The sequence below is a fragment of the Pleurodeles waltl genome, chromosome 4_2 (assembly GCF_031143425.1).
Source record: "Pleurodeles waltl isolate 20211129_DDA chromosome 4_2, aPleWal1.hap1.20221129, whole genome shotgun sequence".
Taxonomy (NCBI): Eukaryota; Metazoa; Chordata; class Amphibia; order Caudata; family Salamandridae; genus Pleurodeles; species Pleurodeles waltl.
In genome coordinates this window covers 681966299-681990396 of record NC_090443.1, presented here as the reverse complement: position 1 = coordinate 681990396, position 24098 = coordinate 681966299, and the positions used below count along the sequence as shown (strand labels likewise).

General features: G+C 41.2%; 1 protein-coding gene across 1 annotated transcript in view; it reads right to left on the bottom strand.

The window, feature by feature from the left end:
* Positions 1–24098, bottom strand: part of COL24A1 (collagen type XXIV alpha 1 chain) — a 713151-nt gene that overhangs the window by 666905 nt on the left and 22148 nt on the right. The window contains exon 2 of the mRNA XM_069232264.1: positions 6135–6199. Coding sequence (XP_069088365.1) covers positions 6135–6199 — 65 coding nt within the window. The remainder of the gene's footprint in view (positions 1–6134; positions 6200–24098) is intronic.

The following is a 24098-nucleotide window of genomic DNA, read 5'->3' as shown; positions in this document are numbered from 1 at the left end:
CCAATGATGGCCTTGGGCACCGCCACGCCCCAGGGCCAGTTCCTGCTATGTCCTTTGGGTCCATTCTCTGATGCATACCTGTTTGCTGTGGCTTTGCGGCAGCTTTGAAAGCTGCCTCCGAATCAAACAAAACGCTCTGCTCCGATGAAGGGAGAGTTGTCAAACAGCTCTCCTTTCATCAGAGTGGAACTACCTTTGTCTGCCTGCTCACGGGGATGCAGGCAGGCAAACAGAGGAAACATTGCTCTCACAGCTCCCTCTCTGTGACAGCAATGCTGACTCCCACAGGAGGTAGGGAGTCAGCTGGGGTCGTAGGGGCCTTCAGGCTTCCACCACAGTCTCCAACATTGAGACTGGGAACCCTAGGGGGCACCCAGGTCACATGACTTGGCCCCAGGGGATGGGGTCCCGGGGCTGAGATTGGCCCTGGGGAGGGGGCCACACATCCCCCTTCGCCCCCAAAAATGTAATGTTTCAGCCAGGACCCAGGGGATGGGATCCTTAGGGCTGCGATCGGTCAGGGGCATGCAACCGCCCTCCCCCAAAAACATATTTATGCTAGGCCCCAGGAGATGGGGTCCTTTGGCCAGATATCGTCCGAGGAGGTGGGTATGCGGGGCTGGGTGGTTATAGGGGTTGACCACAGGAACTGGCTGCAGGCAGTGGTTGGATTAATGTATAGTAATGAAAATTACTAGATGTTTAAAAAAACATGGAAATTCACTGAAAAAAACAAAGGTTACAGGGACGTTATAGTTAGGAAATAGAATTTAAAAACAAAGACATTCACTTAAAGGTTATGGTGTTTTTAAGTTTATTTCCTAACTATGATGTCCCTGTAACCTTTGTTTTTCTCACTGAATTTCTATTTTTTTTATAATGTAAAGTATTTTTAATTACTATCTGTTAATCCAACCACCGCCACGCACAGCTTTTGACCTTGTGCAGCGGGGATGTCCACAGCCAAACTGCTATAACCCCCCACCCCATCCCATGCATGGCCTTAGACCGTGCATGGTGGGTGTTGGCCACAGGGCCTGTCTCTCTGGGAGTGAGAATAGGTATGTGAGAGTGTCTGTGAGGGTGTGTGAGAGTCTGAGTAGGTCTGTGAGTGGGTACATAAGTCTCTGAGTGGGTCTGTGAGTGAGTGCATGAGTTTCTGAGTGGGAATGTGAGTGAGTGCATTAGTTACTGAGTGGGTTTGTGAGTGGGTGTGTGAGCCTGAGTGGGTCTGTGAGTGTCTGTGTGGGTGTTTCAATAGCTGCTTGGGTGAATCAGCCACAAAGGAACCACACCTGCCCGTTTATCCAACAAAAGTCCATAGTTTTCCACAAAATATCAACCCAACTGTAGTTATGTATAATGGACCATGAGGAAATGTCTCCAGGTTACCTTATGTGCATTTAGCAATGCTCCTTTGTTTTGTGTAGAAGTGCTCATATTACTCGGCATCAAGGACGTGCCACAAAATTGGAGGGAGACGCACTAGGGGGTACCTTGGTAAGCTTTACATTATCCTGGTAAAAGGCAGGAAGACCTTTGCATACTACTAAGGTGGACAGTGAGGGGCCAAGCAGGCGGACTTTCAGGTGATTTGCACATTTGCATGCTTGCGGTAATTTAAAGGGAGATCCATGGACTCTAGGGGAGGGGGCTGCGCAACCCACCTCCTCAGGCTGATTTTGGCCCTGGGGCCCCATCCCCGAGACCTGGCCTTCAATTAATAGGTATGGTCCCACTCCCCGGGCTGATCTTGGCTCCAGGGACCCCATCCCCCAGGGCCCAGCCTTCACTAAATAGAGGAGGGGGGCTGTGCAGCACCCCTGCCCAGGCTGATTTAGGCCTCTGGGATGCCATTCCCCGGGGCCCAGCCATCTCTCCAGGGTGCCCCTCAGGGTATCTCTACAGACAGGGAAAGAGATGAAACTTCTGCTTCCAGCAGACGAGAGCTGTCAAAGCTCTCAACAAGTCCAAGCAAACAGCTTTGTCAAGGGGGGTGGGCATCCTGGGACACAGCAGAAACCACTTGTGGGGGAGGGGTCGCAGTCCCTAGGGCTATTACTGGCTCCACAAGAGGGGCCACATGGCCCCCCTCCAACCTTTCAATTTAGCCCTGGGGAGGTGGTGGGCCCCACAGCCGGGGCCCACAATGGACCACCTTTGTCATGTTATTTTAGCCCCGGGGAGGTGGCGATCCACAGGGCTGCGTGGGGGCCATGTGCCCTCCCTTAATTGCAATCAATAGCTCTGGGGAGGTGGCGGTCCCTGGGGCTGCGGAGGGGTATGCAGTCCCTGTGCAAACATTTTATATTTAGCCCCGGGGAGGTGGCGGTCCCCAGAGCTGTGGGAGAGGCTGTATGGACCTCCCCCATTTTAAATATAGAATTTGCCCAGGAGAGGTGGTGGTCCCAGGGGGAACCATGCACCCCGCACATTTCTGCATGATAGCTTTGGGGAGGTGGTGGTCCCTAGGGCTAGCAGAACCCCTAGGAGGTCCCTGTGAGCCCACCTCCTTTTTCAATCCACCAATTCCCCCTGGACCTGGCCCACCTGGGGGCCAAATAAAAGAAAAAGGCAGGAGACCGCCCTTTTTAAAAAAAAAAATCTTGGAAAAATCTGTAAATTTTTATGAGATTTAAAAAAATGATTTTTATCCCTGGTGGGATCTGTGAGGAAACCCTAGACCAAGGTAAGGGGCTCAGGGTGACCCTACTCTGGCTCCTTTTCTTTTTTTGTGGGACTCGGTTGAAGCAGAGTCCCAAGATGGCTGCCAAAACTTTGTTGTTGAAGTCTGGGAGCCAATCATTATTATCACTGGGACAGTTGGATCCATGGAGAATGTGTATCACTATATATCTATATTTTTTAATTGCTAATACCTCAAAAACTACTGAATGGATTTGCACCAAATCACAAAAAGCATGCTGTGTGGACCAAGAGCTAGCTTTCTGCCACATTTGGTGTAATTCGTCCAGCGGTTTGAGCTATATCATGTTCAAAATCCCCATGGGTAAATCCATGGGGAAAATGGGTTTTGGGCCCCCCCCTTTTATTCTCGGCCCCTGCTCGACAGATCATCCCAACATTTTCAAGACAGCAGCTAAATCCACTGAAGTATAAGTTTTGAGAATTTCGTGAAGATTTCTTAAGCAGCACCAAAGCTATTGCCAAAAAATAAGCTCTTCCTATGAAAACTAGGTCCTAACTATAACTATCGACTGGCGAATGCCTGTAGGAGATATATATCTTTCATAGGGGCTTTCATCTAGCCTCTTCATCCCCTGGTAATTGTTCTCCTTTCTTGGGGCACTTTGTCAGCCCACTTCAGCCATTGGCTAGTTCTCTTAATGCCAAAGGCTACTATAGAAATGTTTTTTGAGTCTAAAAATATTTTTGCTTTTGGCATTTTTCCATATTGATAAGGGCTCACCAGCTATCATAGCACTAAAGTTGTGCAAAAGCAATGATGAAGCAAAACATGTATTGGTGAAGTAATGAAGGCTGACCACCAATCACAGATCTATAGGTTTTGCTAAACCTTGTTTTTATTGCAAGCACGTCAGCCAAGTTTAGGTAGCAGACGTGTTTCTGCTCTTATTGTTTTTAATTCATCTTGATATACTTGTTGAGTTCTTGCGTGCTTTATTGTGGATGGCCTAGTAAGTGACTATAGGAATGGGTCAGTCAGTGAGTGATTTGTTGCATTAGTGCAAGGATGATTGACAGACTGAATGCATTGTGAACTACTCAGTGCCAGTGATTGAAGGGGTAATTTCAGCCCGCCCTAGTGGTAATGCCAATAATTTTATAGATGTTTGACGTAACAAAGACTGTGCTCAGACGAGCATCCACATTATTTACAATGAAGAACTATTTTGCTAGCCTGATCATCTTCAACATGAGGTGCTCTACATACAATAGCAGTCGCGGCTCGCACTGCATGGAAGGGGTGGGGTGGCGCGGGTAAAAATTAAACAAAAAACAATATAAAAAAATAAATAAATAAACTTACCTCACGCCACGCCACTCTCCCTCGTCGCTCCAGGCAGACACAGGCTCCCAGCCTGCCCTGCACCAATCCTGACGCTGCTCAGTGCTCAGAGCAGCGTCAGGATTGTCTGGGAGCGCCCAGGCTGGGAGCCTGTGCGCATGTGTGTTTAGCCAGCCCGACACAGCTGGCCAAACACACATGCGCTCTGAGAGGGAATGCACAGCACTCCTCCTCAGTGCATGTCACCCCTGTGGCCCCGCCCCTTTAGAAGAAAAGGATAATAAACATGGTTTATTATCCTTTTCTTTGAAATGTTTTACTGCTGCTGGCGGGGGTGAGGGGTGACACTCCTCTACCGAAATGGAGGAGACACCCCTGTACAACAGGGGTGTGTGGGGTCTGGCTCAGTCTGGATTACACAAACCTGTAAAGCATGGGGGGGGGGGTGTCCAAAGGATAGTGACTCGCAAGTGCTCATTATGAGCCAGTCCTACTGTAACTCTGACTATAAATACATAAATTACACCACTTAAAAGTATTGGGACAGGTCATGAAGCGATCTCTACAAAATAGCATATGTCTTTGATTTAATACTTAACCTCAGATTGAACCCAGCTCTCTAATTCTGAAGTCAGCAAATAAGACACTACAGCCAGAGAAAATGAAACTGTGACAAGAGATGTAGAGAAACAGGGAGTGAGGCAGATAATTAAAGTGTGAGACAAATGGAGGACAAAAAGTGTAAGAGAAATAGTGTGGATAGATGGAGATAAAGACAGGCAGATGGGGGGAGAGAGGGACTGTGAGGCAGAGAGGTGAACTAAAAGAGTAAGTAACAGCGAAACAGACATTCAGAAAGACATAGGGCGTGGTGGATTAAAGTTTTTCGCTCTTCCAAAGTTTGCCGTTGGGATGTGTTAGGATTTCCATGAGTGAAAAACCACTCTATATATTTATAAATAAAAAAAGAGTGCCAAATGCCAAAACGGTGATTCTTCAGAATCAAAAGTAAATGAGGTGGCAAAGAAACATTTTCTTCTTCCATGTCTTTGCAATCAATTGGATTAATGGAATGGAAAGCACTGTCAGTGGTAAAGTAATGAAATGTCACTAACTTTCCTTGTCATTCGGTAAGTTGTACTGTGGAAGATGACCGGAAGACCAACGTAGGGTCATCTTGAGTACCATAGAGAGCCGACACCAGTTCTATTCACAGCACCCTTCTTGCCCAATCCAGTATGTCCCATGTATCAAGTGGCATTTCTTGGTACTGCAGCGACCATCCCTTTAAGGGGTTGAAAGGCTAGCAGTTTGTAAATGTGCATGCAGATTTGGGGGTTTGGGGTTCCTTGCAGATCTCTGTTGCATTTAAATTAAAGCTGGTCACAAAGATTGACAGAACGTATCCGGTCTCTTCCATGCTGATGATTCAGGATTTCAGCAAATAATTTAAATCATCCTGTTGGCACTGTGCCAGACTGATGCATCCAGTATTGCCGAAGCAACAGTATAGTCAGTGCTGGGATGTGATCCAGCAAGTGATAATCTGGCCCAGATTGATTGCTGATTGTTCCAAGACTCTTTGTCTCTGCTTTGCTGCCCCACAAATACATCTTAATCCAATGAGCAAAGAATAGTGTGAAAAGCCTATTACATTAGATCTTCCCTGATGCATATTTAATAATTAACATTATTATTTTCCCAGCCTGGGGGAAAAAGCTATTCTCAAACATAAATCGATATTAAAACCCCTTCAAAGTATGGCATGTTTCTCTCATTCATGCATTTTAGGGCAATCATAAATTAAAAACTGATGACACACTGCCGAGTTTGAAAAGCCCCAGAAGTGTGAAGGTAATTTTGTTTCAGTTTGCCACCCCCATAAACACCCACCTGCAACAAAGTCACAATCAATGCCTTTTCAACTCTAACAAAAGTCGTCCTTTTTGTACTTATAAATGAAACAATTTCATGAACGGAAGATGCAAGTATTGTTTTTCATTTGCCCGCTTTCCATAGCAGCATGTACTGTTGCATGTCTTCTCCCCTCCTGTCTGAGCTCTGATTTGCTTGCAGTCATGTTTAATTCTGCTAACATTAACTTTGTAATGTATGAAACAACTCTAAGATAAGGTATGCTCACCTTTTTCTTGTATTTGTGCTGCTCGAACAGCTGCGCATAATGAAATAAGAAGAAGGAGGGTTCTCCTGAAATACAGAAAAAAAATACAAATAAAGTTTTAGAGAAGTGTTTTTCATGTGGTGTTAAACTTTTATTATAAAGCTGCAAATCCTGATAGATGTTCATCTGACAATATAGGTGCATGCTCAGTGGAGTAACAAAACTAGTGGAGGCACATACACAGTGGAGTAACAAAACTAGAGGAGGCAAAGTACATGGAGGGGGCCCCCCTCCGGACTCACGCAGGAGTCTCAGGCCACGGTACTGCGCTGAGGGGGCCCCCTGGAGCTGCCCATGGCCCGCACTGCAGGGGCAGTGGAGCCTTTGTTACTTCACTGTACATACTCCTTCCCTCCAACAACTCCAAAGAATTCCTCATCCCAACTTTTCTGCAATGCCACCTTCAGTTCGGGAGGGGTGGTGGGCGGGGAGGTGGAAACACTGAACCAAGCGGTGAGGACTCTACAATTACTAAAGTGTCTGGCACCACTTTACTGAGGAATGAAAATCTAGATTATGGAGTCTAGATCACTGAGGACTATAGAAACTAGGAGAATGATTGTCAGGTTGCACCTTTCAAAATTTCCTTTAATGCTGTTACAGGTAGCTTTGGACCTGAGACTACTCACATCTGCAAGATGGAGTTAAGCTCTCAATGATGCAATTGCTGTGTGATCTGCAATTCACAAGTTTGAATCGTCACAAGGACAACTTACACTTTCATCCTCTTGAGGTTCATAAATTGAATCCCATTTAATTGAGAAATTGTAACACCTGCTATTTTTAGTGCTTAGAAATGACAAAACAGTAATCAAGCTTGAAAAAAACACGAGTCTTCTGGGCACCCTGTACAGAATGCTAAAATTGGTTAAGCCAATCAGAATTCTTAGAATGTTGGCACTAATTACAGTTGTTTACCTACATTCCACATTTATTGAGCGAGTGTAGTAGGTAGGGACAGACGGTAGAAAGATACAGTTGGTATGTTTTTAAGCTTAATGAGATTTATTTTAATAGGTTTACTGTCCAAATGATGTGAGGGGCTAACGGCTGTTACTAGCCCCCCTCCTCAAAATAAACCCTTGCTTTGGCTCACGACCCTAATTAGCAGTCTGGCAATTAATAGTGGCTAACACCATTTGCAGAGGCATCCACTACTTTAGCTTCATTAAGTAATGGCTGTTACTGTTATTAATCATCTGAAGTGACAAAAGACCCTATCTCTTTAGTATTTTATTTCTATATTTACAGCTCTTTAGGTGGTGGTGGTTTTGTCACTGCTCAGAGCTTCGAGCCAGAGGTGCCATGAAGGTCACACTTATGAACGCTGCTAATTTAAAGTTGATTTTGGGCCCTAATGAATTCAGGTTCCTAATCTAACAAGACAACAGATCCTAATAACCGGCAGTACTTAAGAACAGCCTATCCCCAGCTTGATAAAGAGCAGGACTTTATGTGCAATGAGGAAAATTCGCTGCCTTTTGTGTTAGGCAGCTTTTTCAGTATTTAAAAGACTAGCATTTTTAACCAAGACTGTATTTTTGGTATCCTGGTTCATGCAATGCAGCTGAAACTCCAGCATACAAAAAAAAGGATTCTGTACAACAATGCAGTTAAATATGTTCTTCCTGTCTGGTGCTATTTTAAACTCTTACACTGCAACTTCTTGACATCAATGAGGCTATCATTCAGTCGCGGCTCGCTGCTAGTTAAAGGGACAGGGGCGGCGCCTGTGTGCCGCTGTTCCTCTATCCCCTCAGCAGGCACAGGCTCCCAGCCTGCCCTACAACCAATCCTGATGCTGGTCAGAGCAGCTTTAAGATTGGCTGGAGTGCCCAGCCAGAGTGCTCCCATGGAGACTGGGAGCCTGTTCCTGCTCCCTCCAGCCCTGCAACACAGTGCCGCGCTGGAGAGAGCACGGCCGGCCAAACACACATGTGCACAGTGCACTCCCCTCATCCCCGTCATCCCATTGGCTTTGCCCCTTTAACAACAAAAGGATAATAGACACAGTTTATTATCCTTTCATTGTTAAAGTTTTGCAGCTGCTGATGCTCGCAGGTGGGTGATGCTCCTCCACCATAGTGGAGGAGCCACCGCTGTTATCATTGTTTAGTCAAGCTAAGTTATAGAACAGAAAACTTTACTCAAATCAACAGCAAGCTGAGATAGTGGGTTCTTTGGTATTTACAGTTGAGATCGTTGTTGTCCACAGATGTTTTTCTTTAATTGTTAGCTTCCTTAATAATATTCTGAGTATTACCACTGTGGACTGTGGCAGATGTGGCACCTAGTGGTTCACGATGCCCTTTCACTGTCTTTTCAAATGTAATAACTAATAAATAACTTATTACATAAAGCAGCTTTGCTGGTATAGCTTATACTGTGTTATTTTTTCCAAGCAGGGAAGCTATCAAGAGAGAAATTTATCAAGAACCATAACATGAGGGGTTAAACCTATGCAGTAGAATAACATCTCAGTAAAGAGGCCTCATGATTATAGGCTCATTCCTTTTTCTCTGTGAAATAACAGGAATCTGTGAGACATAAAGCGGTATTATGATATTAATGTAGAATGTAATCCTTGTATGGTAGTAATACATGTAGGAATTTGCCCTTATTAGTATTCTTTCAATTAACATGTTTTACAAAGACATATTCGTTTCCTTATATCTTTGACATGCCCACTTTTCGAACTTGATATGTTATTTATTTATTTTGCACATGCCCACGTTTATTACATCACCGCGTATTTAACCCCTCTCCTAGCTGTTCCTGAGCACCTTGGAGCTCCAGGTGGCATCAAAACAAAGTATTGTTGAATGAATAAAACAAGGGGGTTGTGTTTTCATCACTCTGTTTGCCTTGCCTTAACTGTTCGACTTCACGGTGTTCAGCTCCCCTAACCTCAGGCTTTGCTTTCTCTCGGACTCACAAGTCTCCTTTCTTATTATTGTTTATTTTTACTCAACTTCTTAAATTCCCGCCGTTTATCTCAGCCCCGTCGCCTCCAGTGCTTAGATTTTGTCTTAAGTATAAATTTTTCAACCGCTCCCCCTCGTTTTCATCGTATTTCCTAGTCCGACCGCTTGACAGCAGACTGTAAACAGTGCTGTCAGTAGCACCTGCTGCTCTGTGTTGAAGTGGAGAGAGGAAGCAGATGACATGCAAGTCAGACCTGCCAGTCAATGAACCAACATCAGCACGCTCCCTTCCTCCTGCTATTAAGAGGGTTGCTGAAGATAGGACACCCAAAAAATGCCTCCTGCCGCCATTCATAAAAACACACGGTCTGATGAAACATCACATAACGTGAGGCAGGTGCTCTCCAAATTTTGAATACCTGCCAAGTGCCTCCATGTCATGCGTGACTCTCCCAACCTGGCTTTTTAGTCAATAATATGTTGCATTCTGGTCCTGGAGTTTCACTTTCAGCAGAATGTGCCCCAACATTGTGAAGTGACATTGGCTGACTAAAGGTGGCACCCATTGCTTGCGGGCCACTTGTGAATGCAAATAAAACATACATATTTTATACATAGTCATTAGGTTCTTGTATCACACAGCTGCATCGTCAATGCTCATCAGATGATTAGCGTGGATCACTACACGGGTGGACGCATCGATCCAAGACTTAGGAAGGAGTATGAAAAAACATTTGACAATGAACTCAAGACACCCGTGGAACACTAAAACACGCTACTGTGGTACAATTACATGTGAAAAATCTCAGACTTGTACAATTGTTTACAGTGGTCAAAAGTGTAGAGGATAGACAGTCGCCAATGCCACAGACACAGAGTGACCTTGCACTGAGGTCAGCACAGATCAATTGTGAACTCCAGACAGCAAGAACTGAATGACTACTTTCTACTACACTGCCCATACACAAAGGAATGTGACGCATACTTCCTTTCTCTTGGCAAGGAAATGACCAGACAAGGATAAGAAAAAACAGAGATGGATGGAACATATACCTGTGATTGTTACCTACACATATGGAAATAAAGCAAGGACATCCACGAAATAGCCATTTAAAGGGAATTATAATTTTCTTTACAAATTCATGTTATGGTAATTCAGTTTACCATACCAGTAAATATACTTTACATTGCATTTGGGAAGGGGGACTCCCTTGATGACTTCATTACTGTTGCTGGTCAAAAGGGATGTGTGAGGTGTACTCCACTGATCTCCATTGACAAACACGGCAGATGGGTGGCTGCAGATTCAGTATCACCCGACCACACACGCACCCAAAGCTGCCACCCCTGAGACACTGAAATGGATACTTTGAATGACTGCACATATTAAGAATGAGTAGACTGGTTTATGGCAGAGGAATATGTTTTCCATGAGGGAAGCTGGATGCATTTACTGCTATCACAGAAATAGACAAGCTAGCAGTGGTACAAGCGACAGGATGGCAGCTGACTAATTGGTGCTTCATTAACAGATTAGCTAATAGTATTTGTGCAGAGGTTCCTAAGCATGAGTGTAGCTGCAAATGAGGGGCCACATTGATATTAATCCCTTGTTCATAGATACTTTATTGTCACAGTGATCTAGTTATTTCACATCTTCTGTGGTCACCGATTGGGCTTTAATTTATCTGGTGATCTCTTGACCAACAATGTTACTAAATAAGACTCCTGAGGAAAATACAGCTTCAAACCACTCATCCCTTATCCTTTTCAAAACTTGTCATGCAGATTAGAGGAAAGATTTGCTAATTTACCAGGTGTTCCATAACAGTGCTATCGTTTTAAAGCTCACTTCAAAAATTACACCACCAAGGAAGAGAACTAAACATTATGAAAAATGAATTTCCCCTCAGTAGGAGACTATTACTTTGCCACAGCAACCCAATGGAAGCCGTGCAAGTTCGGTCATGCACTAAGTCCATCAAACTATGAAATTTGGAGAAAGCACACAAACAAGTATTGGCACTAGGTCTGGATTTCTTTTTTTGAGTTCTGACTAAAATATCTGAAAAGTCTGTTAGATTCAAAAACAAAAAAAACTATTGCTTTCTGTACCCCATGCACCTATGATAAAGAATTTAATAAGTCATGATTCAGTGTACTTGAAATGCAAGTGCTCCATAACAGACTAAATAATACACAAAAGAACCAACAGCAGACCATGAGAAATAAGTACTGTTCTGCATGGAGCCAAACCCTACTCTGTGTATATGTTAAACAATTGGTAACAGTAGTGCTTGCATACAGCTGTGCTGTCAAGACAGACCTAAAAATGTAAGGGTCGTTGGCCATTTGCAGCTGACTCCTAACAAGAACCACTTCATTCCGTTGGTTAAGTTGATGGTAATTTATGTATCAATTAGGGCTGCTAAAGCCCCTGCAAGTGGGTGAATGGGTGGTGGTTAGGCTATGATGAACCTACAATGGTCACCCAATCCTGAAACGTCATTAAGCAACTCTGGTTTCAGATTTACAAATAACTATCACCCAACAGAAACCCAGAGGACATTATTACTTCATTGAGCAACCTCCTTGAAAGACTTTTAGAGGTGTTAGATACTGTAAGATCACAAAATTTGCAAAGCAGCTTCAAAATGCTCTAACAAGGTTCCACGGTAGTAATCGCTTACCTTTGGTGCTCCATGATTTACCATCTCCAACTAACAATACTAATTGAGTAACTTAAACATATGTTTTATGAAGAATGTGGATCCTTACAAGGACACATTTATGAAACATCTGAAGCATGCCACACATAGGCCAAGCAGAAATCTACTTCAGATAAAGTAAAAGATGAGTACTCAAGAAGGCCGATTCACAAAGGTATGTAAGAAAATCTTAGTGTTCCTCTACTTATTTCTTTTACATATTCTTACATACCTTCGTGGAATGGCCCCAAAACATCAAAAATGAGAATAAAGAGGGAGTATTCATTTACAATTATTACAAATTGGAAGGCCATAGCCCTCTTTGTATTTTCACCAATAGGGAGCTGTATGATTTGGGTTTATTCACAAAGTAATGTAATATTTCTTACGAATCTTACGAATGTGCTGCTATAGTATTCATAAAAGCTTGTGTGCACTGGCTGCAAAGTGCCTAACGTAATCAGTGCACATTTGCTCACTTTACAACTCTTCAATCATTAAAAAAACCTGGTACATCTGAACAAGGTATCATCGCCTAAATGCTGTTGATTTTAGACATAAAAGACTTGGTTAGTGGACTGGTGTGCCCAGCAGGAAAAGCTTGTATATGAGACGCGAGGGTGCCCAGCTAAATATAACAAGGTGTGGGGGAAATGGAAAGGGTTTTGTGATGTCCGATAATGTGAAGTCCCTTAAAAATGGTAATAATTGCTAAATGCATCCCTGGACAACATAATGTATTGAAGATATGTTCTGATGAAGCCCAGCCAGGAATCGTACATTGGTATGTATCTGAGGTGTAGATGTGACCTGTTGATATTGCGTTGTTGCAACAACAAAGTCAATAAAGGTGTTTATCAGAAAAAACCTCTGCTACATACATATTTAGGTATGGGTTTTATCCATAAAGGGGAGTTTACGTATGCAGACATACACCAAGGTATGAGTCTCCTCATGGATGATATTCACTATTACCATATTAAGATTTCTACCAAAATGTAGACTTTAAAATCCCCACTACCTCAAATGAAGAAGAGCCTCCTACAAATTAAATTAAGACTGGAAAGTTACTGTTAGTAACTTTCCACCTTTTTGTGAAGGTCTCTTCCACCGAGGCAGAGAGCTCCTTATAGAAAGAAATTGGGAATTGTAATAAAATTCATTTTAAATTAAAAAATAAGTTTATTTTTTTAATTAAAATTTATTAAAACACATTTCCCTAAACTATATTCAAAGTAACAAGCGACAAAATGCCTAAAATAAAAGTTATTAAATGTACACTTTAGTTTTTTAAAATATTTTTTTAATTAAAATTGAAAAATTGAAATAAATATTGATTGTACCTCCACACACTTTACAGAATGACAATGTTGAATACACGTTATGTATTATTCTATTTGTAATTTATTTAAAAAATGATATCCTTTACAATGTTCTTATTAAAATGCTATATATATTAGAAGGTTAACATAAAAAAGAAATAATATTGAATAATCAAGTTACAAATAATATAAATAATGTTTAATTGAAAATGTTATTTAATGTATTTGTTTCCCGTAAATTTGTGCAATTGTGTGCTGTCACTGATTTCTACCGATATGCCTTGCAGTACCAGTGGGTGGTCATGTGTGGTGGTATACTTGGTCCATCATACATCTTGAATGAACCAGAATATTGGATGCAATTTATGCTATTTTCTATTTGTGATATATTTCAAGAAAATAGAATATATCCTTTACAAAGTATTTTATAAAACTGTTATATCAAATAAGCCATTAACATATAAACAAATAAACAATATTTAATAGTCAAGTTGCAAATATAATAAATAATGTTTAATTTAGAAGGTTATTTATTTGTTTCCCTGCAAGTTAGGGTAATAGTTTGCCTCCATTGATTTCTACGGGAGTTTGTTGCAGTACCAGTGGGTGTTCATGTGTGGTGTTTGACTTAGTTCAAGGCTGTGTCGTTCATTTCAGTTTGTTTTGTCAGTAGTATTACGGTAGTAGTTTTAATTGTGTATCTTATGAACTACATTTTTATTACTCCTATGTGTTGTTTTTTGTGTATTAGAATGTACTCTCCAAACACCTCCTTCCCTTAAACACGTCCATTTTGTAATAATTATTCCTAATTTTTCCACCACATTCCCTTGTCCCAATTTCATTTCCTACTAAACCTTACGCCAGGGGTCTTCAAACTGGGGGCGGCCCCCTTTGGGGTGCCTCAAAGGATCCCATAGGGGCACCAGGCTCTGGCCAAAAGAAGCGTTATGCTGATAACAAGGCTTTGTTATCCAAACTGCTCTGTAATGGGCCATCACTAACATGTTTTGCCATTTATATCCAATTTGGGAGTATGTGTCAAAGGGGAAGGGACTCCAAATACTCTTCAAAACCCCCATCCCCAATCATCACACTGCAGATACTTTTACACTTAGTAAATCCTGTCTGACCAGAATTGCATGTTTGGCATCATGTGCTTGAATGCATTTTTAAAACACAAACATAACTTAACTGCAATGTTTAAATAAGTCTAAGCATATTTAAACATTGCCAATTTAATAAAAAAATTGGGAAAAATTAGTAGGGGGCCCAATGATTTTTTTTTTCCACTGGAGGGCGTGGCAAGGAAAAGTTTTAAGACCATTGCCTTACACCCATGCATACGTAGATCTCCACAGATGTGGAGATCTCTGTACAGAAAAGAAAAGAGAAATAGATCTCGGGACAGAGGTTTATCATTTGCGTTTTGGAGATGACAAAGTAGTTTTATTACTATACCAGCAACTACGGCCATGAATACAACAAAGTTCAGCCAACATACTACATATTAGCATTCATCCACAGTCTCTCTCTGTAGCATATCCCAAGACACCACTTTCTAGGAAAGGTATTTCCCAAATATCTAGTAAGGTTTGCATATGTTAATAAGTGAGAATTATTGTCTTCTCAATGTTTTTGCGGCTTATGACCTGAATAATGAAGTTCCTAATGGTCTATTTTGGAAAATAGCACACAAATGTCACACAAGTGACCGAGTGCAACTAATTTGAGTGAGACTCATGCAGTATAGCTCCACACTTGCACAAATGGAAAGAAATACTTGATTGTAAGAAAGCCAGGTTCATGCATCTATGCATGTGAAGACAAATCAATAAACAGAGCTCTTTTCTTTGACTTGTAAATATGCTTGAGTAATTTTGTTTGCATTGTTTATTATTTTCATTCACATGTAAACAAAATTCCATGAGATCTTCCCAGCAGATCAAAACTAGAAAACAAATGGTGAATCCATTCCACAAGTGACATTTTTCTCAAAGCAAATTTCCTTAACTTCACATTTTCTTGAAAAGGTCCACCATTAAGAATCATACTACGAGAGAACCGATTCTTTAGTGACACATACAATAAAACCAAATAAGAAGATAAAAACTAATCAAAGACAATGATAACTAGGGATCAATAAAAAGCTTAATGCCAGAAAAAAGCCACATTGCTCAATATGTAAGTCCTTTCTTCCCTTGCAAGCAATATTCCAAATATGGGTGAAGTTGCTTCTTTTGCCTTCCTCCAAGGAAAAACTAACAGCAGGAGTAGGAGCTGTTTTTGTAAGGGAATGATTTCTGAAAACTATTATCTAATCATGCTGGCTACAGGACAGGATGGGTTTATCTGTACTAAAGCTGACAGAACACATCTGGAAGATGTTTGTGGTGTGAAATTGGCATGCCTTTAAGACACTGAAGCTGAAAGAGTCACAGCAATAGAAAAGGATGACATTTTCATAGGGTCTGGACCATCAATGAACTCCAGGAAACAAACGAGAAAATTATTTAGATACAAATGCGATTAAATTCTGTTTCTACACATCAACATGAGAAATCTCACACATAGCATTTCACTCAAAATCAAAACACGTGTGAGAAAGAAAAGATTATGCATTCAGTGTGTCAGGTCCAAAGTCATAAATAAAAAAATGAGACTTAAAAAAAAAAAAGCGCTGAAAAGATACACCTCATAAGGATTGCAGATAAAAACCAAGATGATGTCCCAAAGAAAACTGAATTTAAAAATTACCCATCACAGTTCTAAAGTGATGTATTAATTGAGAGTAGAACTAAATAAATGATTAACAGGGCACCAAAATACTCCCTTACCAGAAGAAAGGATGGGAAAGAAGAAAGCTGCGAGATATGAATAGAAGAGAGTAAGGAAGCTTTTCGTTTAACAAGCGAAAAGCACAATGAAAGAGAACGGTTAAAAAACAGATAGGCAGTGTGAGTAGTGCAGTAGGCTGTGTTCTTAGGTCAAGAATAAGGAGAGGTAATTGTGAATCAGACTTGAAATGAGTAAGAGAAAAGGATTGATAACGATAACGATGAATCAGAAATATTAGGAATGTGGTTTATTGTGTCTGATAAGAAGATATAGGGGGCATGAATTACATGGAACAGACACTGGGAAAAACGGTCCCTGTCTTCTCTAACGTTGTTTCAACTTCGTAACACCTTGCTCTCCTCCAAGATGGTTCCTCCCCTTCATGTACAGTCATCTATTACAAGGTATGTGCAATGTTTGCCAGTTCTGCCCCAATTCATCATCCTGATTAAAAGACACGTTAATATGCCGTACTATAAACTGTAAAACTATTTCTGACAAATAAAATAGTTTATTTACATTTAAATTATTAATACGAACATGCACCGTATGTCCATGTGTTCTTTAAAGTATGGCAAAAGTGCAGTCAATTAAATGTATCACATTAATACAAGTTTACCTGTCCTTACTGTTCATTTTGTAATTCACTGCTTCAGAAGTTGAAGATGAAAAGAAACTCTGTCTTGTTAAAGAAGGGGGTATAAATACAAAAATGTCATACTTGTGCAGAAGTCGGATCTGACTTTCCTAACAGTTCGAGATTACTAGGAAAGGTGACAGCTAGCTCTTCTGCGGCAAGGGCACTGCTGAAAGAAACTCAACACTTATCGTTAGTTTGGTTGGGTGATCTGCCAAAGCACCGATGCCTTTGGAAGCACATATCCTGTCCAATTTGGAAGTGTCACATTGGTTGACTGATTTCATTTTTGATAGTTGTGAATAAGGCTACATAATTGTGCCTACTTCATACGAATTTGCTTTGCTTCCTGTTCTCCCCCTACTTCAACCAAAATGTCAGGCATCCATCCTTGCAAATCCGTCTTATCTGCTTTGGATTTCTATTTGTGATATATTTCAAGAAAATAGAATATATCCTTTACAAAGTATTTTATAAAACTGTTATATCAATTAAGCCATTAACATATAAACAAATAAACAATATTTAATAGTCAAGTTGCAAATATAATAAATAATGTTTAATTTAGAAGGTTATTTATTTGTTTCCCTGCAAGTTAGGGTAATAGTTTGCCTCCATTGATTTCTACGGGAGTTTGTTGCAGTACCAGTGGGTGTTCATGTGTGGTGTTTGACTTAGTTCAAGGCTGTGTCGTTCATTTCAGTTTGTTTTGTCAGTAGTATTACGGTAGTAGTTTTAATTGTGTATCTTATGAACTACATTTTTATTACTCCTATGTGTTGTTTTTTGTGTATTAGAATGTACTCTCCAAACACCTCATTCCCTTAAACTCGTCCATTTTGTAATAATTATTCCTAATTTTTCCACCACATTCCCTTGTCCCAATTTCATTTCCTACTAAACCTTACGCCAGGGGTCTTCAAACTAGGGGCGGGCCCCCTTTGGGGTGCCTCAAAGGATCCCATAGGGGCACCAGGCTCTGGCCAAAAGAAGCGTTATGCTGATAACAAGGCTTTGTTTTAAGCTGATAAAAATGATCAGCACCAAACTGCTCTGTAATGGACCATCACTAACATGTTTTGCCATTTATATCCAATTTGGGAGTATGTGTCAAAGGGGAAGGGACTCCAAATACTCTTCAAAACCCCCATCCCCAATCATCACACTGCAGATACTTTTACACTTAGTAAATCCTGTCTGACCAGAATTGCATGTTTGGCATCATGTGCTTGAATGCATTTTTAAAACACAAACATAACTTAACTGCAATGTTTAAATAAGTCTAAGCATATTTAAACATTGCCAATTTAATAAAAACATTGGGAAAAATTAGTAGGGGGCCCAATGATTTTTTTTTTCCACTGGAGGGCGTGGCAAGGAAAAGTTTTAAGACCACTGCCCTGCACTGGTAAATTCTTCATAAAGGCACTCGGGGGCCTCCCTATGTGCAAATGTTACGTCTCTTTGTAACTTACTAATTTGAGGAGGCACGCTGGTGTTCCTACTTATAATGTAATAATTCTAGAAAAGAAGCAATTGGCTTCTCTCTTTGTGTCTTCCCCTACCTACATAGGGCCTGATTCTAACACTGGAGGACGGTGTTAAACCGTCCCAAAAGTGGCGGATATACCACCTACCGTATTACGAGTTCCATAGGATATAATGGACTCGTAATACGGTAGGTGGTATATCCGCCACTTTTGGGACGGTTTAACACCGTCCTCCAAAGTTAGAATCAGGCCCATAATGTCTTGGCAAAAGATTTTCCATGTTTCTTTGCTCACTTGAGCATTTATTGACCAATGGGCTCCTCGTAGATAATGTGTCTGAAATAAGGTCTGAGAAATGGCTTTACTTAACTTGCATACTTGTTCAAAGTCAAGAAATTTCACCCTTGGACAAAGGAGTCAAAGGGCCTCATTTAGAGTTTGGCGGCTGGGTTACTCCGTCTCAAACATTACAGATATCCCGTCCGCCATATTATGATTCCCATAGGATATAATGGGATCGTAATACAGTGGACAGGATAACCATCACGTCTGTGATGAAGTAACTTCATCCGGCAAACTCTAAATCAAGCCCAAAGTGGCTCAACGTCAATTCATTTGTTGATGTGTATTTGTAGGAAGCTGGTTCTTTAGATAGTGGACCAAAAATAGGTACACTGTGTAAAGAGTCTAGGCAAACCCCACAGGAATTTCAGAGGCACAAATGACACCCCAAAATGCTCTATTTTTGGTAGTGTGGGTGAGCAGTTGGGCATATCAGAGACTAGTGCTAAGCATGTATTGCACACACAAAGGCAGTAAGTAAGACACAAACTCAAAGAAATCTGACACCAATTTATAAAAATAACACATACTTTTCTATACATTTTGATACCAAGATCACAGAATTGGATGAGTACTTTTCGAGTTATGAATTTTTATAGTTTTCAAAAGTTAGTGCAATTTTTGGAGTAGTAATGTTATCCTATGGGGAAAAACATATACTGCATACAGGTTCTTAGCAGTGACTTACAGGACCCATCTTCTAGAGTTAAGGTAAGTATCAGCAAGGTCCAAAGTAGCACCAACAGGGCACTTCAGGAGGCACTGTGGTGCCTGGGTTCAGAGGTGCTTTTCAGCTTTGGGAGCCCTAATGTTATCCTATGGGAAAAGAAATATATGCTGCATTTGGGCACTTATCTACCTACAGGACTGTTCTTCTTATGTTAAGGTAAGTATGGGGCAAGGTCCAAAGCAGCATCAATAGGTCACTTCGGGAGGGACTGACACATGCGGTGCGAAGGTGCTTTTCAGCCTCAGGTGCCCTAATGTTATCCTACGAGAAAGAAACAGACACTGCATAGGGGTACTTAGCAATGACTCCAATGACTTACAGGACTGTTCTTATGGACTTGAGGTGACTATGGAGCAAGGTCCAATGCCACATCAACAGTTTACCTCGGGGGATCTGTGGCATCCAGGTGCAGCGGTGTGATACAGCTTTGGGTGTCCCATTCACTTAAATGGAGATCGGACCAGTCAGAAAGAGACTGCAAGCAGGGACTGACTGGGCAGCCAGTCTGGGGAACCCACAAGGGGGCTCGACCCTTGAGATCCTCAGGCACGTAGGCACACTTGGGTTGTATGGTCTGGGTGCAGTGGTGTCTTTTGGCATCAAGTTACGGTGCAGTGGATACTCATGGTTGGAGGGGGCCTGCAAAAAGAGGCTGCAGGTAGCATCAGGAAGTCCTCTGTTGGCAAACCCAAGTTGGGCTTTGGCTCTGGAGGACCGGGTGACCAGGCTGGCACCATTGGGCCACTTCAACTCGGGCTAGGAGGCTCAGGTGCTGTGGTGCAAGCCTATTGATAACTTCACTGTATCGTATGATTTTCTTTATTAGCCACATAGTGCTCAACCAAAGTGTTTAATGCAGATGTCTATGTAAATGCAAACCAAAAAAACAACTGAAAGATTGAAAGCAAATTAGCTTTTTTAGGGGCAAGGATGATGTAATATTGGTGATGTTGAAAGAGTCTGAGAAATTTAGAGTTGAGCTGGTGTTCAAGTGCACCAATACAGTTTATTCAGGCTGATGGAGACCTTATTCCTTTGATCTGTCTGTACTAACAGAATACACCTCTAAGAGGCAGCCTCCTACTTTTGAAGATTTATTTTGGCACAAGAAGACATTTTTTCTGTATATCAGAGAAAGGTCACCCTTCAAGTAGCAGGCAGTACCACTGACACACCCTCTTAACTTTAATGGCACGCTGCATTGACGAAGTTCAAACGTTTTCATGCTGAGTACTGGAAGAATTATTTTCATAATCTAATTCCAAAATAAAACGGTATTGTACAATACAAGACTCAGTCAAATCTGATGATTGAACAGGTTTTCAACATTCATAAAAATCCAACCTGCCTTACAGTAATGACACTGCAGAAGCCACAGAGTTGTGGTAGGCCTGATTGTTAATGGAAAATTCGGATTTTGCACAGGTTTCCGAAATCCGAAGAGGAAAATCCATCATCCATTGGTGACATTCGCTCTACAAAAGGGATACTATAGTTTACACAATTTCACCAGTGGATTTTCTTCTGGGTTTTGTCCTTGTTCCAGAAACTCAAGCATTTTTCATTACCACTCAACTCTACTGGAGCCCATTAGTAGCTTCAGAATATGGAGAAGTTATCATTTTTTTTAGCACAAACATATTCTAATTTGGTTCATCTCTCATGATATGTCGGTCCAATTAATATAAATAGACAACAGATGGAAATCACATCTAGAATGTCTATTTACAGCAACTGCAATAATGATATAGTCTATGGTGTGTTGCCCCTCCCTGTGACACCATGCTTGTGTCCGCTCACCGCTGCTTGTTTAGAGGGAGCCACGGGAGGAGGATGTGGTTGCTGCTCGCCGCACTGAAGATTGAGGCTGCTGGTTGAGGCCCTATTGCGGTTTATAGCAGCCCTTCTGACCTCCGATCATCCGACTGTTGACCAGGTTATTTTGCTAGAATGGTACTATCTTGTGCCATCAAAAAGCAAGACTGACTGTCTATCCAAGTTACGAGAAGGGCTTATAAATTTGCCATTCAAAGCAAAGACAGAGTGGGAAATCAAGGAAATAGGAGGGACTATTAGCAGCGGTACTCTGAGGTGATTCTTGCACTTTTTGGAATATCATAGCGACCAGTAGCTGGGAAAGCATTTTGCCCAATCGAAAACCATATTTCGATGTCAGTCTGGGTCAACCATTTTTCTAATCTATACTTCACTGTAGAGCTGACTGAAGCTCCTGAACTGTCTCCTGACCTAAGTTGGTCATTTGGAGATCGTCCTGATCCTTTGGTTTTCAGCACTGAGACGGTTGGTTCAGCCATTCACAAAATAGTCCCCCAAAGAGCCTCAGAGCTGGATAATGTTCCGGGAGACCTTTTTCTGGACAGGCCAGAGGTGTGGAACCCTTATCTTGCCTTAATTTTTAGTGACATCATGAAGGGGGCAGCTATTCTTCAGTCATAGGCAGGGGCCCAGATCTTCCCCATTTTAAGAAGATAAACGTGGCCTTCCGTCCAACTATATGCCTATTAGCTTTACAGACAGAACTCAAAAACTCTTTGCAAGGGTCATTTTGGGTAGCCTGGGGTGGATTCCCACCACTGAGATTCAACCCCCCCTGCAAGCTGGTTTTAGAAAGTGACCCAGCACTATAGATGAGTTGTTCTGCCTCCAGTTGCTTTGCTGGAAGTTTGTTCACCTAAGGCTGGGGAGCCCCTATGTGGGTTTGTCAATCTAAATTCGGCATTTCATCTTATAACTCGGCCTAAACTTGGCCGATATGGGGGGGAGCTCCCTCCTTATTTGATGAAAATTATTGTGAGGCTATATGAGAATAAATTTGTCCAAGTTAGATGTGGACAAAATGGGGAATAGACAAACCTGTTTCCAGTAAACAGGGTGGGTTAGACAGGGCTGTGTCCTTGCCCCCACCCTTTTCACACTTTTAATTAATGATCTGGCAGTCTTAGTTGATCATCGCAAGTCCAATGCACCCTACTTAGCCAATCTCAGGGTACCAGCTATGATGTTCACCAATGACATGATGATTTTGTCTAAATACCTAATGGGCCTACAAAAAATTCTTGATAGTTTTAGAGGCTTAGAAATCAACATTGCTAAAACAAAATAAACATTTTTTAACCCTTGCTCCTCCACTCGCCCTAACCCCATGTTTAGGGGATGCCCTATATGTTGTTGAACTTTGGGGTCATATGAATGTGTCCTTCTTAGTGGCAGCTGACAACCGATTTATTTGTCAATTGACAGGACTCCACATCATTACCCCATGGCTCCCACTTAGTCTGGACTTAGGTCTTGAGTATCTCTCAGATAAAGTTAGACTAAGGCCTTTACTGTATTGGAGAAAATTGTGGGCAATTCCTGAGTTGAGTTCATACCAAACTGTTCTAGCTGAGGTACGACGCATGTCGGTGCCGGCAACTTTGCCCTGTTGAAGCATGTGAAACTGATCATCGCAAATATATTGGGTTGGTTTGTCTATTGGATATACCTCAGAAGGCCTGTATGATACCTAGAGGTCAAATAAAAAGTGTTTTTTGGCAATACAATTATAGTCTTGCACAAAGCTGGTCTAAACTGGTCTAATCTGGGCACCCTGACTGCAACATTCCTTCTGCAGGAGAATAGTTTTGAAGAGGAACAGTTTTTGGATGAAATTGAGCCTGCAACTGCGAGGAAGTTGTATTTGCAAATGAGATGGATCTCTTTCTGCTTGCTTCTTTTAATGCTAGTTGAGGGGTGGTGGGGGAGTCGAGGCCTGGAGCTGAGAAATGTCCATTATGTATCGTTTCTAATGAGTCAATTGGGCATGTTTTATTTTTTTTGTCATACCTATCAGCGCATCAGGAGGATATAAACACTGCAACTTTGGGGACATTTTTGCGTTAGGGCACATAGAGAGGCTCTGAGGATTTTATTATCAGGCACAGGTCAAAGGGTGGTTATTGTGGTCTCCAGGTTTTTGCTGGCTTTGTGGAGGATCATATATATAGGAATATCTCCACTGGATACATTATAGACTTACGATGCGTATCCTACCTTCCATGACTGTGCATATCATCTATCACTTTTAATTATTTATTCTATTGATTTGTGCATAGTTTTAAATTTTATGAACCTTGCATTTGTAACCATTTTATATAAGAATTTTATTATTTTACATTTATTTATTGTGATTTTGATGAACTTTAATGGCATATTGTTGAATAAACGTTTGAATGCTAAAAGTGCAAGTCTCCAATCTTTTGACTGCAAAAGGAAAAAATAAAAAGCCTGGCAACTCACATAACTAAATTGACCATGCATGCAGGCAACACAAATAGAAATATTATATAATGCATTTTTACATTATTTTGATGTGGGTTGAAGAACAGAACCTAATGACCAAAAACTAAAGCACGAAACGTAGCTTCAAAGAAAAAACTTAGTAAAAGCAGCCTTCAATGGCAAAAAAGGAGCAAAAATGTTAAAATAGAAGATACAACCAAAACGAAATGTTATCACTGTGAACGATGAAGAGTCAGATAAAATCACAAAATTATGAAGAATATGTAGTTGATATAAAGCCCATTGACAAATCCCAAATTCCTACATGTTAGAAACCGAAGACCACAATATAAAATATTTTCAACATTGCATTAAAAATGTGCATTTAGGTAGACAAAAACTGAACGACTGAGCAGTATGGTGCTGCTCTCCTTTGCAAACAAAAACGTCAAAAGCTGGTTATAATTCGGTTTTCACTGATGGTTTGCTATGGCCTCTAAATCTCACAGCCTTTTTTCATGACACTGCCAAACTCACATGTGGTGAGCACGCAAATGGTCTATCTCTATTAAATTGAAACTCATACAAAGTCCATTAGATTAAACTGAATAAATATTAGTGTGTATCGTGGCCAATAGTAGCATTGACTCAGA